The sequence below is a fragment of the Triturus cristatus genome, chromosome 9, assembly GCF_964204655.1.
Source record: "Triturus cristatus chromosome 9, aTriCri1.1, whole genome shotgun sequence".
NCBI lineage: Eukaryota > Metazoa > Chordata > Amphibia > Caudata > Salamandridae > Triturus > Triturus cristatus.
Window position 1 is genome coordinate 77822857 of NC_140592.1, and position 15089 is coordinate 77837945.

General features: G+C 53.1%; 1 protein-coding gene across 3 annotated transcripts in view; it reads left to right on the forward strand.

The window, feature by feature from the left end:
* Positions 1–13149: 13149 nt before the first annotated feature.
* The window catches only part of FGD5 (FYVE, RhoGEF and PH domain containing 5), a 466200-nt gene continuing 464260 nt past the window's right edge, over positions 13150–15089 (forward strand). For all 3 annotated transcript variants that reach the window (XM_085624451.1, XM_085624450.1, XM_085624452.1), the window contains exon 1: positions 13150–14498. In XM_085624451.1, coding sequence (XP_085480577.1) covers positions 14489–14498 — 10 coding nt within the window. In that variant the 5' untranslated portion in view covers positions 13150–14488. The remainder of the gene's footprint in view (positions 14499–15089) is intronic.

The window sequence follows — 15089 nt, forward strand, 5'->3', positions numbered from 1 at the left end:
GGTGGTGGTGAAGGGTGATTGGGAGCCAGGGGGTCTGTAGATGAGGGAGTGTGGCTTTGGGGGTGGTCTGGATATGGAAGTGCAGGTGTTCGGCAGAGGGGAAGGTTTTGCTGGAGGTGGTGAGGCGGGGGGTGCTCTTGTGGGCGATGGCGAGGCCCCCTCCTGGGTGGTTGAGGCGGTCTTTCCTCTGGATCTTGTATCTGTCTGGAATGGTGGTGCTGATGTCGGCGGCGGAGGATGCGATGGTCCAGGCCTCTGTTAAGAAGGCGATGTTGGGCGAGAGAGAGTCAAGTAGGTTCCAGATTTCCATGGTGTGTTTGTGTATCGAGCGTACGTTGAGGAGGATGCATTTTAGGGTGTCGCTGGTGCTGGTGTTGGAGGCCTGGGTGGGGGTGAGGGTCTGGCGGCAGTGGAGGCAGGAGAACTGGCCGTGTGTCGTGTTCGGCGAGGCCTGTCGGCATTCATCTAAGTCTTCCAGGGTTGAGTGCGAAGAGGGTGGTGGTGTTGTAGCGATGGGTAGTGGGAGGTCCAGGGTTTCTGGCGCTGGCCATGGTCGGGTCGCAGACAGGTGCAGACGGTCTTGCCTTTAACGCGCCGATGGCGTGCCAGTGGCGTGACCGCACAGCGGCCGCCATTAAGTAGGGGAAGTGGGAGGGAGGAGAGGCTGGGAGGCGGGAGCGGGGGATTTCTGTGGGGGAATTCCGGGGGGGAATTCCGGGGGGAGGGGCGGCAGGGGCAGCAGCGGTGAAAGGCGAAAGGAACAGGCAGGCACCAGAAAATAAAAACTGTGGTGGAATTAGAGCAAGACACAGATGGGCACAATAACAGTTGCACAACAGGGAAAAATTTAGAAAAAGAATGGCTGAGAAAGGTTACAGTGGTTGCAGGCAGTCTGGTTCCAGTTGGAGTGGGCAGCAGGCGCAGGAGCGGGCAGCAGCCTCGAGCCTCCCAAGGAGGAGGTCAGGATCTGGAGGCAAGAGACGGCACAGCAGAGCTGCGGGGAGAGAGTGGACCTAGACCGAGGGTCGGAGGTCTAACTCAAGTTTTTCCGACATTATTAATATCAAGGAGGGTTGACCTCAAAACCCTTAATGAAATTTGGGATTGATTGGCAAACCACAGACATGCCCTTGCAGAACTCACCTCCCTTTAGGAATGTCTACAAATATCTTTATTTTGGCTACCAGAGCTCATGGAATCACCAAAATTGCTTTGAGAACAGTCTCGAGAGAGTCTTGGTTTTGAGTCTAATTATCCCTTACTTAGTGGAGTAAGGAGCTTGGCCTGTCTTACTCAGGTCAGCCGCCTAATCCTTGTAAGCACAGAGACTCTTGCCAAATCTCAGGCCAAACTACTCTGCTTATCCTCCCAAAAAGAAAACAACCATTAAAGGAACTAAATATAATGTATTTAAATACTCACTCCGCGGTCAAACACCAGTTGGAACTGTTCAACCTACTTGACACTGATTCACCCGACATGCTGTTCAAGATAGAAACATGGCTGGCGGAAGAATCCACCCCAGACATTCTAGCTGCACTCCCAGAAAATTACTACCTCCTACTATCTAATAGACCGACAGGTAAAAAGGGGGTGGGGGGGTGGCGGTCACCTTACAAAAAGGTCTGTCTTTCACCGCAATTTCCCCGCTAGAGATAGAACTAATGGACAGACTAATTGTCAAGCTAGAATCTTCAAACAGCACCATGTTTATGTTTATGTTTATATGTTTCTAAAGCGCTCGAATGCCGAAGCGTCTTGGCGCTGGGAATTCAATGGCAGGGAGAAGCAGGGTTTAGTGGCTTATGTGGCTGCGAAGAGTTTAGTTTTTAGATTTTTTCTGAAAATCTGAAGGTTGGATTGGAGCCTCATGGGTGAGGCAGCTTATTCCAAAGTCTGGCCGCACAGTATGCGATCGTCCGGCCCCCCCAGCCTTCTCTTCTGATCTTGGGTACTCTGACTAGACCTTGAGTGGCCGATCTTAGGGTGCGCAACGGGACATAGGGTACAAAGAAACTTTCCAAGTCCTCAGCAGCCCCCCCATAAATTGCCTTATGCACGTATGTAAGCGCTTTGAATTCTATGCGCTGCTTTATGGGCAGCCAATGGAGGGAACGTATCCCATCAGAAGTGGGTTGTCCTCTGTGTAGGCCTAAAATCAGCCTAGCTGCCGGGTTCTGCAATGATTGTAGTTTCAGCAATTGAAACCTATTGATCCCCAAGAACAGGGCGTTTGAATAGTCCAGCTTCGAAAGAAAAAGAGCCACTATTACCGTTTTTTGAAGCTCCTGGGGTATGAAGGGGAAAATTGTTCTCAGCGTCTTCAATAGAAAGAAGCACGAGGACACAAGACTATTGACTTGTGCAGCAAAATTGAGCTTGCTGTCAAAAAGGACCCCCAAGTTTCTGACCTTCTCTACTGGGGACGGACATTCTCCCGCCTGCACCGGCCACCATGCTTGATTCCACAGGGGTGGACCCGGCCCAAACTCCATCACCTCTATTTTATCTGTGTTTATTTTTAGATAATTCTGGCCCATCCAGGACATGATTTCCATGAGACATGCATAAAATCTGCATGCAATGGTTTCGCGCTGATTGGTGGTAGATATAATCAGATGGGAATCGTCGGCGTACGATACCAACGTAAAACCATGTTTCCTGACGAGGTCGGCTAGAGGTGTAACATATAGATTAAACAGGGTTGGAGACAGGGCCGACCCCTGTGGAACTCCACAGGGGAGGTGGAAACTGTCAGATCTCATACTTTCCCAGAACAACTTGTGCTCTCTATTTTCTAGGAAGGAAGTTAGTAGGGACAGGGCGGTCACTCCCACTCCCATGTCCCTTAGCTGCTGCACCATAACCGTGTGGTTAAAGGTGTCGAAGGCGGCCGACAAATCAAGAAATACCAGGACCGCCTTCCCACCACCATCCACTACCCTGCGAATCTGTTCGACTGTTTTGGCTAACGCTGATTCAGTCGAGTGGCGTGGTCGAAAACCATGTTGAGAGGTGTCTAGCAGGCCATTTGTGTCTAAATGGACAGTAAGGGATTTATTCAGATGTTTTTCTAGGACCTTAGCTGCGAGGGGGAGGCCCGCAATGGGGCGATAGTTGTTGGGATTACAGGAGTCCAAACTGGGTTTTCCATGGTATGTGTTCTCCTGTATAGGCCACCCACAGTTATGCCAGATGCCCCCAAAGCATTTGCAAATTGCATCGCATCTCTGACCATCGATTTTGCCAAAGTCCTGGTCATTGGCGATTTAAATTACTGGGCTAAAGAGGCGACAAGGAGTAAGAGTGAATTGACCGGTACCATACAAAGTTCGAACCTCTCACAACACATCCAGGCACCCACACACATCAAAGGTCATATACTTGACCAAGCATGGTCTATTAATATCACTCTTCAGAATCTAGAAACACAACCTTGTCTATGGTCTGATCATTACATAATCAGTTTTACTGTATGTGACATATCTCTGCCCAAAACTGCGCCCCACCAAAAGTGCTCATCGAGAAACTGACATTACATTATTCTGAAATCGCTATGTGACACCCTAAACTATAAGCTACCAGAAAGCAAGGACAATGTAGATAACCTGGAAAGAGAAATTGCAGATTGGCAACGGAATGCTATTAACATTCATGCACCCTACAAATTCAAACTTCGTGCATTAGGGGACATGAGGCACCCAAATGGTTCACGGGTGATCTAAAATCAGAAAAGCTCAGAACACATCAGGCAGAAAGGAAATGGCGAAACACCTACTCAATTGAATCCAGAGAACATTATGAAACGAACCTAATGATCAACAAAAACGCCATTCTGGAGGCAAAAACATTATTTTTCTCCAACAAAGTGTTAAACTCAAATAATAAAACCAAAGATATTTTAACACAGTACGGGAGCTATCGAACCCCGCCTATCCCTGCCACACAGAAACTATGCAAGGATCTAAACAATTTTTTCTTTAAAAAAATTAAGAAAATTCAGGAATCCATAGATACCAAACACAAGGAGGTGGAAAATCGGTCAGAAAATACCAACGTCGACACCATGAACACCCTCCCATGTCTAAGCAGAGTACTGTTCTTGGAACGTAACTAAACAAATTAAAATCAGGCTCCCTAACGATGCCTGTCCCCCTGAAATACAAATATTTATATCTGCAGCATTCCCAGAGACCATTCTCTCTCTTCTGAATCTTTCCTTAACACAAGGGACAGTTCCGCAAGCTTTTAAAGAAGCAGTGATTATTCCACTTAAGAAAAAACAAGGTGTCGACCTTCAGAGGCTGGACAACTATAGGCCGATATCCCTCCTTCCCTCCCCGGCCAAAGGATTAGAGACACATTTAGCTAAAATTTTTAGCGCCTTTATAGAAGACACCAACTTCTTACACTCACATCAAGCAGGATTCTGCGCAGCCCACTCTACCGAGTCTATTATCCTACCCGTTATGGATAACCTAAAGGGAAAGGCTGATGAAGACAGCACTCAAGCCTTGATTCTCCTGGACCGGTTTGCGGCATTCGATACCATCAAACATGACATCCTGGTGGACCGCATTGCTGCCGCAGGTCTGCCCTAAATTGGTTCAAATCCTTTCTAGAGGATAGGAAACAGTCGGTGTGGATCTCACCGTACAAATCCAGTACTGTAAACTTGAAATGCGTCGTACCGCAGGGCTCATCCTTATCCCCGCACCTCTTTAATGTATACATCCACCCCCTCATTGTCACGCGCCGCCTTGATGGGAGTTCAGATTTGCAACTATGCTGATGATATGCAGCTGCATCAATGACTCTACAGACTCCAAGGAGTTGCTCAAGAACTCCATGCTGTCCATCAGGAATTGGGTGAACAAAAACCAATTAAAACTAAACTCCGGGAGGAGGAGCCTAGCGCGCAACCAAGATGGCCGCGTAGGTGCGAGGCTCCCGAGGACCTCCGCGACCTCCTGCATAAATCCTGACAGAATCCTGTCCCAGATGAGGGGACTGTATTTGTGAGCCCGAGCAGAGGTGACGCCCGTTTTCCGTTTTTAAATCGGACCTCGGACACCGTCAGGAGCATCGATTGAGGTTTGCGGCCTTCTCCACACCGGCCCCCCGTACTGGAGTTGTGGGGCGATCCGGACACAAAGTGAACAACAGCGGCGGGCAAGGCTGGGTGACTCGCGTGCCCCGCACTTTCACTTTCGCTTTTGCGCCCTCCTTGCTGCCAGGCGAGGTTGGGTTGCGGGGCGGTGTGCGGTGGTGTGGTCGCGCCGGGGTGCCCCGCCGGTCCGCCAGCTGCGGTCCGTCCTGCGGAGCGGTGGTCGCTCCCCCCTGGACCCCCTGAACTGGATTGTCGGCCCCCCGTTTCTTGAGGAGATTGACTCGTCTTGGGGATTGAAACTATGTCCACGAAACAAGATGGCGATCGGGCTAAGATAAAATCGACCCGCCGTGGCGCGGCCCAGCAATCCAACAGTATGGACCGCTACACCCTCCAGAAGGGATCCCCAGAGGCGCCGCGTAAGTCCCCTACGGGCCCGACTGATGCTTCTGCTCTGCCCACGGACCTGACCCTCCGAGACGTCATGGGTGCCATCGCCGAGATGAAGGCCTCGGTGGACCAGCGCTTCGACACTCTGGCGCAGAAGATTGACTCGGTCCTCGTGGACGTGGGCCTCGTGAGGGCTGATTTGTCTAAAACCAACGACCGGGTCGACTCTTTGGCCCACTCTACCACGGGCCTCACAACGGACGTAGCGGCCCTCCAACAGGAGGTGCGCAGGCTTGGCCAGGCGAGCGCCCTGATGAATCGTCGGCTGGAGGATTCCGAGGGTCGGGCCCGGAGGAACAACGTCCGCATTATGGGGGTGCCGGAGGGACGCGAGGCGGAGGCAGCGGATCTATTTGTCGAGGACCTGGTTCTCACCCATCTCCAGCCTCGGGGGCTGAGTAAATTCTTTGCGGCGGAGCGTGCCCACAGGGTCCCCGGGGGTAGGCCTAAGGTTGGAGCCCCTCCGAGGCCTCTCATCGCCCGGATCTTCAATTTTCGGGACAGAGACGCTATCCTACAGACTTCCAGGCTACAAGGGCCGGTCAAACTTGACAATATGGACATCAATTTCTATCCTGACTTCACTCCGGCAGTCCAAAAACAGAGACTGAGCTTTCTTGGTGTTAAACGTCGCCTAAGGGACCTGAATCTCAAATATGCGATGCTTTTTCCAGCTAAGCTGAGAGTGGAGGTGGATGGCCGCACGCACTTTTTTGATCGACCCGAAGTGGCCGGGGACTGGCTAGACACTTTGCCCGGAGATCGGGACCGGGGGGGTGGGGGGGGTGCGGTTGGTGGGGAGGGCCCGCCGGATCAGGACTGAGGGACTAATGGTAGGCCTTGCTCTGGACTGCGTTGTTGTCACTATTGACTGTTAGGGTAAGTTCCCCTCCTGTGGAGGTCGTGTGGGGTCTCTTGGGGGATCTCCCTCCTCCTCTGGGGGACTAGTTAGTTTTCTTATCTATGGGGCGACAGGCACACTGCACTTTGGGGGGGCTGTTTGGGCTCATGCAGGGGTGCAGGGTGGGGGTAGTTCTGTTGGGTTGGGTGGGTTGGGGTGGGGTGTGGTTCGTTTCTACCGCAAGGCAAACCCGTTATTGTATTGTTGTTTTTGAGATGCTCTGGGGGGGACAAATGATGGCTTTGTTATGTGATGGGGGGTAGGGATTTGACGTTGTTGTCCTGGAATGTTAACGGACTGGGTGATAGGATCAAGCGGGGTGTGGTTCTGCAGTATCTGAAACGGATTTCGCCTGATGTGGTCTTTCTGCAAGAGACACACCTTATTGGTAACTCCTTTTGTGCCATGAATCGCCGTGGCTTTCGCTTGGTGGCCCACTCGGGCTTCACATCGGGCTCGCGGGGGGTGGGCATCATGATCAAGACCTCGCTCCCGCTAGAAATAGACGAGGTGCGCCATGATGAGAGGGGACGCTACACTGTCTTGGTGGGGAGGATGGAGGGCAGGGTAGTTGTCTTTGTCTCTGTGTACGTCCCACCGGGGCTACAGTCCACCACCTTTGCAGATCTGGGACGCCTCCTTCTTGACCTCCCGGGGGGGCTTCTGGGGGTTGGGGGGGACTTCAATGCGGTGGCTTCTGGGACTATGGATCGTCATCCCCCTAGGGACCTCCCCCGGGCACAGGCGTGGTTAGCGGGCCTTTTGGACACATTGGGATTGGTGGACTGCTGGCGTTTAAAGCATCCCACCCAGCTGCAGTACACCTTCCATTCGGGTGCCCATGGTAGCCTCTCGCGGCTTGATTATGTCCTTGTCCCTGCGGCCTATGCTGGGAGGGTGGGAGAGGTGCGCCATCTGGCGCGGGGTATTTTAGATCATTCCCCGCTCCTGTTGCACTTGGGTGTCTTCCCGAGGGGAGAGGGCAGGGTAGCCCCAATCAATGCTTGGTACCTGCGTGACCCCACTATTCGCGCTGACCTAATTAAGTCATTGCAACGGTATTTTGAGGAGAATGTGGGGTCCGTTCCGTCGGCTATCTCCCTGTGGGAAGCCTTTAAAACAGTTCTCAGAGGGGAGGCCCTCTCCTTTATCTCCCATGCCCGCAGACGCGCACAGGAGGAGGTGACCCGGGTGGAGGCCGAAATTACTGAATTGGAGGGCGATCTGGGGAGTGGGGTGACTGACGCGGCGCTGCATGTTCTACACCTTAAACAGGCGGCCTATAGGGCCCTCGTCACGGAGGCGGCCAGGGGCCTTAGCAGAGAGCAACAGGGGCGACTGTATGATGTGGGTGATAAGGCTGGCAAATTGATTGCGTGGTTGGATAAGAAGGAGAGAGCTAGTCGTGTGGTCCCGCTGATTGAGAGGATGGATGGTGTACGAATTACTGAGCCGGAAGGCATTGTTTCTTGCTTCGCGGATTATTTCCGCGAGGTATATTCTCCGGTCTCTCCCTGCTCGGAGGAGGACTCCCATGCCCTGCTGCGGGACATCGCGCTGCCCTCGCTTTCAGTGGAGGACAGGGATTCGTTGGATGCCGCTCCCACCTCGGATGAAATCGCCCTCGCCATACGCTCGGTCGCCTCGGGCAAGGCCATGGGCCCGAATGGCCTTCCTATCGAATTGTATAAGCTGCGACCGGATGTACTGGCACCTCACCTCCGTGCGATGTTCCTTGCGGCCCACTCGCGGGGCTCCCTCCCGCCAGACCAGCGTCTAGCTACCATCGTGGTCATCCACAAGGAGGGGAGACCGCGAGACCGGGTTACATCCTATCGGCCGATCTCGCTTTTGAATGCGGAGCCTAAAATCCTCGCCAAGGTGCTTGCCAACCGGCTGGTCGGCGTGGTGGGCGATCTGGTCCACCAAGACCAGTCCGGCTTCATTCCCCATCGCAATACGGCTCTTAACTTGCGGCGCTTGCACGGGGTGCTCGCGCGTGTTCCATTCGTGCGGGAGCCGGCCATCTTGGCGTCCTTGGACGCCACCATGGCGTTTGACACGCTCGAGTGGCCGTACATCTGGGCGATGTTGGCGAAATTTGGATTTGGCCCGGGATTCATCAGCTGGGTCAAATTGTTGTACTCTGACCCATTGGCGCAGGTGGCGGTGAATGGTCGAGTCTCGGCCCCATTCGTGCTGGGATGGGGCACGCGACAGGGTTGCCCCCTGTCGCCGCTCCTGTTTGCACTGGCCTTGGAACCCCTGGCAGAGTGGCTGCGGTGGCACCCTTCTATCCGTGGTCTCCGTTGGACCCCTGAGTATGAGGACCGCGTGTCCCTCTATGCCGACGACATCCTGCTGTACTTAGCCTCCCCGCGTAAATCACTGATTGTCCTGGTCGATGTTCTGCGCTCCTTCGGCCGTAACTCAGGTCTTGTCATCAACTGGGCTAAATCCTGTATCTATGTGCTTTCCGGGGAGGCTCCTGTTCTCCCGCGGGGCTGCTCGATCCAGATTGCCTCGCAGGGGTTTCGTTACCTGGGCGTCTATATTACGCTGGACCCGGTGGCCCGCTACGAGCGGAATTTGCTTCCCCCCCTCCAGCGTTTGAAGGAGGACGTTGCGCGCTGGCGGCGCTTGCCGCTTTCACCGCTCGGCCGGGCGGCATTGTTCAAAATGATGTCCTTGCCGCGCTTTTTGTATGCTCTCCAGAACTCGATGGATCTGGTCCCGGCGCGCTACTTCCGTGAGGTGGAGAGCTTGCAGCGCCGCCTGTTCTGGGACGGGAAGACGCGTATAGCCCTGGCAAAGTTGACTCTCCCGTGGTATGACGGAGGGATTGCCCTCCCGGATATTAAGCGGTATTACTGGGCCTCCCAATTAGCTTCAATTAATCATGGCCTTTACGGGCCCGCCTTAAACCCGGCATTTGAAATGGACAAGATGCTCCTGCCCGGTGGCGATTATAATCGAGCGCTCTACACTAGCGTGCCCGATTCCCGCCTTACGGGACCCACGCGTGTCATGGTGCGAGTATGGCACGCGGCCAATGCAGCTATGGGATGGAAGGACCGTTTGACCCGGGCGTCACCGTTGTATGCGTCTGAGAGGTTGGGCTCCCTATGGACCTCGAAGGGCTTCGATAGGTGGGACACGATAGGCATTAGTACAGTGGGGGACCTCTGGACGAGGGGAGGATTCAAAACATTTGAGACACTGCAGGCGGAGTTTCAGCTGCAGGGCAGTGAATACTTTCGATACCTGCAGGTCCGTCACGCTCTGGGTTCAGTCTTCCCAGACGTGGCCGCCATCCCGGAGTCCTCCCCATTGGAGGATAGAGTGCTAGATGGCCACGTTCCAGACAGCACGATTTCCCTCATCTACAAGAAGTTGATTAATGACCGCTCGGGCTTACTGACTGGGCTCCGCGAGGCTTGGGTTGCCGATGGGTTGGAGCTGGACGACGAGGACTGGATTTCCGCGGTGGCCTCCCCGAAGGAGGTGGCCATCCCGGCTCGCCTTCGCTTCGTCCAGCTTAAGATACTTCACCGGGTGTATATGACGGGGCCAGGGCTTCTGCGTATGGGCTATGCCGAGGATGGACTGTGTAGGCGTGGGTGCGGTGCATTGGCGACTTTTTTACATATTCTGTGGGAATGTCCGAGGGTGGAGCGATTCTGGCGTGGTGTGCATGAGGTCCTGCGAGCGGTTACGCATGTCGTGCTGGTGCCTGAAGCAAGGAGGTGCCTGCTGAATGTGTGGGAACCGACCGACTATTCGGTTCCACAGACGCGATGGGTGACGCTGGGTTGTATGATCGCTAAACGTGACATCGCTCAACTGTGGGGATCCCAGAGGCCCCCGGCAGTGTCGGCCTGGAAAGAACACATGGATTGGTGCATGTTCCGAGAGAAAGTGGTGTATGTGGCGCGGGGTAAGCCTGGGGCGTGGCTGAAGGTGTGGGGCCCCTGGAACGCCTACCGCGGGGGTATTTGCGAGCCGCCATTGTTGCCTCCCGCTTCACCAGCTCCGTCCCCCTAGATGACCCCCTCCCCCAATCCCGGGCACAGTGTTTTCCCAGTCCCGGACCTATTTCCCTTCCCCTCCTTCGATTCTAGTGTAGGGTTGGGGTCCCCCCATTTGAGGAGCATATGTTGTCACTCTTGTTCTCGGGTTGCCTTGCGGGTGTGGTTTTATGTTGTTAGTGTTGTATAAAACGAAACCGTATTGTGGGCTCAGTGTCATGTGGCCCACGTTGTTGATACCTCCTGCTAGCGTCTCTGTAACGCCAAGTGCCTTATTGTATATATGTCACTAATTGCTGTCACTTTAGCGGCCGGCCGGAAGGTTGTAGGCCCATACCTGTATATATTTGAGATTGTAATAAACGGTTTCAAAAAAAAAAAAAAAAAAAAATGATCCTGATGAAAAAAAAAAAAAACTAAACTCCGAAAAAGCTGAAATCATCATCTCAAATAATAAACTCCAGCACTGGACCCCTGCCCTTGGGCTGCTGAGCTAGGTCCCCCCCTGCCTTGAAAAACTCGATAAAATGCCTAGGCATACATATCGAATCAGATCTCACCATGAACACGCAGATTGGAGCGGTTACCTCTTCCTGTTTTTTCCAACTGCGGAAACTATGGAAAATCTGATTTTTCAGCTGAGAGGCTAGCATTCAAATTATCATTTCCTTGATTTTATCAAAAATCGATTATGCCAATTAAATTTACCTAGGCCTACAGCGCAGCCAGAAACATTGTCTGCAGCTGATACAATACCAGGCAGCTAGAATTATCCACCAACAAGGCAGACGCTGTCACATTAAGCCGCTGCTAAAGAGCTGCACTGGCTCCCAGTGGAGCAACGCTCCATGTTCAAAACAGGTTGTATCCTATTTAAAGCCCTACATGGGACTGGCCCAAAGCACATATCCTCAAAAATCCGAAGGTACACTCCACAGTGCACCTTAAGATCTATGTACATGAATCTACTGGTGGTGGCGAGTTTTAAACGCAAACGAACAGGAGGGTCGCGCTTCTCAATACTAGGACCCAAATTTTGGAACGCTCTGCCACCCCCACTGAGACTTGAGACAGACCTCCTTCACTTCAGGAAGATGCTGAAGACCTGGCTCTTCACCCAAGCTTACAGCTAGACCTGGACCTTTTAATTAGTGACCTCAATGGAAAATACTAGCGCCAAGAGACCTGTTGGTGAACGTGCACTCTACAAATTCTCAATAACATAACATAACTATCTGCATGGTTAATATTTGTCAGCAAAGGCATGTGAAAATTGTGGCATAAAAAGGACCAGTTGGCCATTTTTGGAAACATTTTTGGGGTAAGTGACCTTTCAGAACCTTGGTGTAAAATGTGCTATCTTACTTCCATTGTTCACAATTTCAAATGGGTCTTTATACCCCGATGGATGGATGGATGGGTGGATGGGTGGGTGGGTGGGTGGGATGAATGGATGGATCGATGGTGGATGGATGGATGGATGGATGGATAGATGGTGGATGGATGGATGGATGGGTCCGCGTGGGTGGATGATGGATGGAGGGATGGTTGGATGGATGGATGGATGGATGGATGGAAGATGGGTGGATGGATGGATGGATGGATGGATGGATGGATGGATGGGTGGATGGCTGGATGGATGGATAGATGGATGGGTGCATGGGTGGGTGGATGGACGGATGGGTGAAATGGATGGATGGATGGATGGATGGATGGATGGATGGATGGATGGATGGATGGATGGATGGATGGATGACATGGATGGATGGATGGATGGATGAGATGAGTGTGTGAGATGTGTGGGTGGATGGGTGGGTGAGTGGATGGATGGGTGGGGTGTGGATGGATGGGTGGCTGGGTGGAATGATGGATGGATGGATAGATGGATGGATGGATGGATGGATGGATGGATGGATGGATGGATGGATGGATGGATGGATGGATGGATGGATGGATGGATGGATGGATGGATGCGTGGGTGGGTGCATGGGTGGATGGATGGATGGATGGATGTGTGGGTGGATGGATGGATGAGGGAAATGGATGGATGATGGATGGATGGATGGATGGATGGATGGATGGATGGATGGATGGATGGAAGGATGGATGGATGGATGGATGGATGGATGGATGGATGGATGGATGGATGGATGGATGGATGGATGGATGGATGGATGGATGAATGGATGGATGGATGGATGGATGGATGGATGGATGGATGGATGGATGGATGGATGGATGGATGGGTAGGTGAGATGAGTGTGAGAGATGTGTGGGTGAGTGGATGGATGGGTGGTTGAGTGGATGAATTGGATGGATGGATGGATGGATGGATGGATGGATGGATGGATGGATGGATGGATGGATGGATGGATGGGTGGGTGGGTGGGTGGATGGATGGATGAGTGGATGGAGGGATGGATGACATATTTGTATAGCGCCTCAAACACCTCAGTCACTCGGATGGTGCTGAGAGTAGATATATTATTGGACTCCGGCAGAAGACGTGGCTAGAAGTGATGCTTTCCTGGCAATCAATGTTTCTGAGGTCCGTTCTCACACGTTTAAGACATCCCTTGCCATGGCTTCCTTCGCGTCCTACACCAGCCCCCAGTGACTCCCCTCTTCGGGGTCCCGTGTGGTCTGAGCACGGCGCCTGGTGCTCAGTCTCTGCTCCTGATTAACGCCCGCTGCCTCTTGCACCGGGTTCAACAGCGCTTCTTCGCTTTAAGGGCAGGAGGAAACCACGCACACACGGGGGAAGGAAGTGCTTGTTTCAGCAGCTGTGCTCCGCCGCAGCGCTCAGTTGGGAGCAGCCCGTGCTCAGGGTCACAGCAGCCCGTCAGAACGAGCCGGAGAGCATCCCTGAGCCTGGAGGCGGGGGCCGGGGAGGCGAAGCCCCTCTTTGTAACGCTCCGACTGGAGGTAGAACTCAGGGGCAGCGGTGCCTCGCTATACCGCCCTCCTTGGACCAGAACCCGGACCCGGGTAAGACTAGAGGCTTCGTCTGGAGGTAGAACTCAGGGAACCGGAGTGCCTCGCTATACCGCCCTCCTTGGAACAGGGGCTGCAGAGGAAAAGCCCTTCTCTATAACGCCGTAACTGGAGCTAGGACTAGGGAGTGAGCAGTGCCTTTCTATACCGCCCTCCTCGGAGACTGAAGTCCCTCTTTGGAGCACCCTGACTGGAGCTAGGACTGAGGAGGGAACAGTCCCTCACTATACCGCCCTCCTAGAAGACTGAAGTCCCTTTCTATAACACCCTGACTGGAGTTAGGACTGAGGAAGGAGCAGTCCCTCGCTATACCGCCCTCCTCGAAGACTGAAGTCCCTCTCTATAGCACCCTGACTGGAGTTAGGACTGAAGAAGGAGCAGTCCCTCACTATACCGCCCTCCTCGAAGACTGAAGTCCCTCTCTATAACACCCTGACTGGAGTTAGGACTGAAGAAGGAGCAGTCCCTCGCTATACCGCCCTCCTCGGAGACTCAAGTCCCTCTTTGTGGCACCCTGACTGGAGCCAGGATTGGGGAGGGAGCAGCCCCTCGCTATACCGCCCTTCTCGGAACAAGCACTTTGGGGACTCCAGTGCCTCTCTACGCCGCCCTGGGTGGAGCAAAGGCGGAGGAAGGAGTATCTCCTCTGTATCTCGCCTTTCTTGGGTTGAGAGCTGGAGGCGAGGGTCCGTCTCCACACGACCGGTCCCCGGCAGACACTTAGGTGGCCTGGCAAGGACCCCCTCCCTGTCACCTCCTCCTTGAAGCAGGGACTCAGGGTCTGTAACACCCTAACTGAAACAGGCACTGAAAAGACCACAGACCCTGTCTATACCGCCTTCGGTTGAGCAGCGCCTAGAAGGGCGACAACTGGACAATTTCTCTTCTTTTTGCGCTAGTTGTGAAATTACTTTTAGTTTGGGAGAACTCGAGGCGCGCGAGCCTTCCTCAGGACTATGGTCTGAACAAGGGAAGCTTCTGCACAAATTTGGGTGACGTCAGAAGATGAGCACAGGTAGGTGCAAAAACGCCAAAGGAAGCTGGAATCATGGGCAGGGAGGGCTGGGCTAACTTATGGGATGTGAAAAATAAAGAAACCTCTGATTTAAGCAGCTTGTGGGGTGAGAGTGGAAATGACCATGGTAATTGCAATTCCTACTCAGCGGCACTCCTTTTTAATACATTTAGGGGGATGAAAGTTGAGTCCTCTGAGTGTTGTTGTTTGAAAGGTTGATCTGCAGTCCGACATCATGTACTTCGCCGCAGGCACATTACCCCACTGAGCTACCCCACAAGCCGGAATCTTTAGGAACAGAGAGGTTGGATTCTCAACTCGTAAGATGGGAAGGCGGGGCGGCGCCAGGCGTGGGATGTGAGTGACAGTGTGCGGGACCGGGAGAGCTTCCACTCGGCTCAGTTTATTGCCCGTGCTCTGGGCTTCATGGGAAAATGATAAGGACTGAATCGTGCTTTTTGGTCAAACTCAAGCAGTTTTCGTTCGGTGTGATGAAAGCTCACAATATGCGTGCCGACATTTTAAGAAAGTATTACCATGCCATCAGCATCAATTTGTTTATAGCATGACGTTGATACGAGTTAGCTCAAA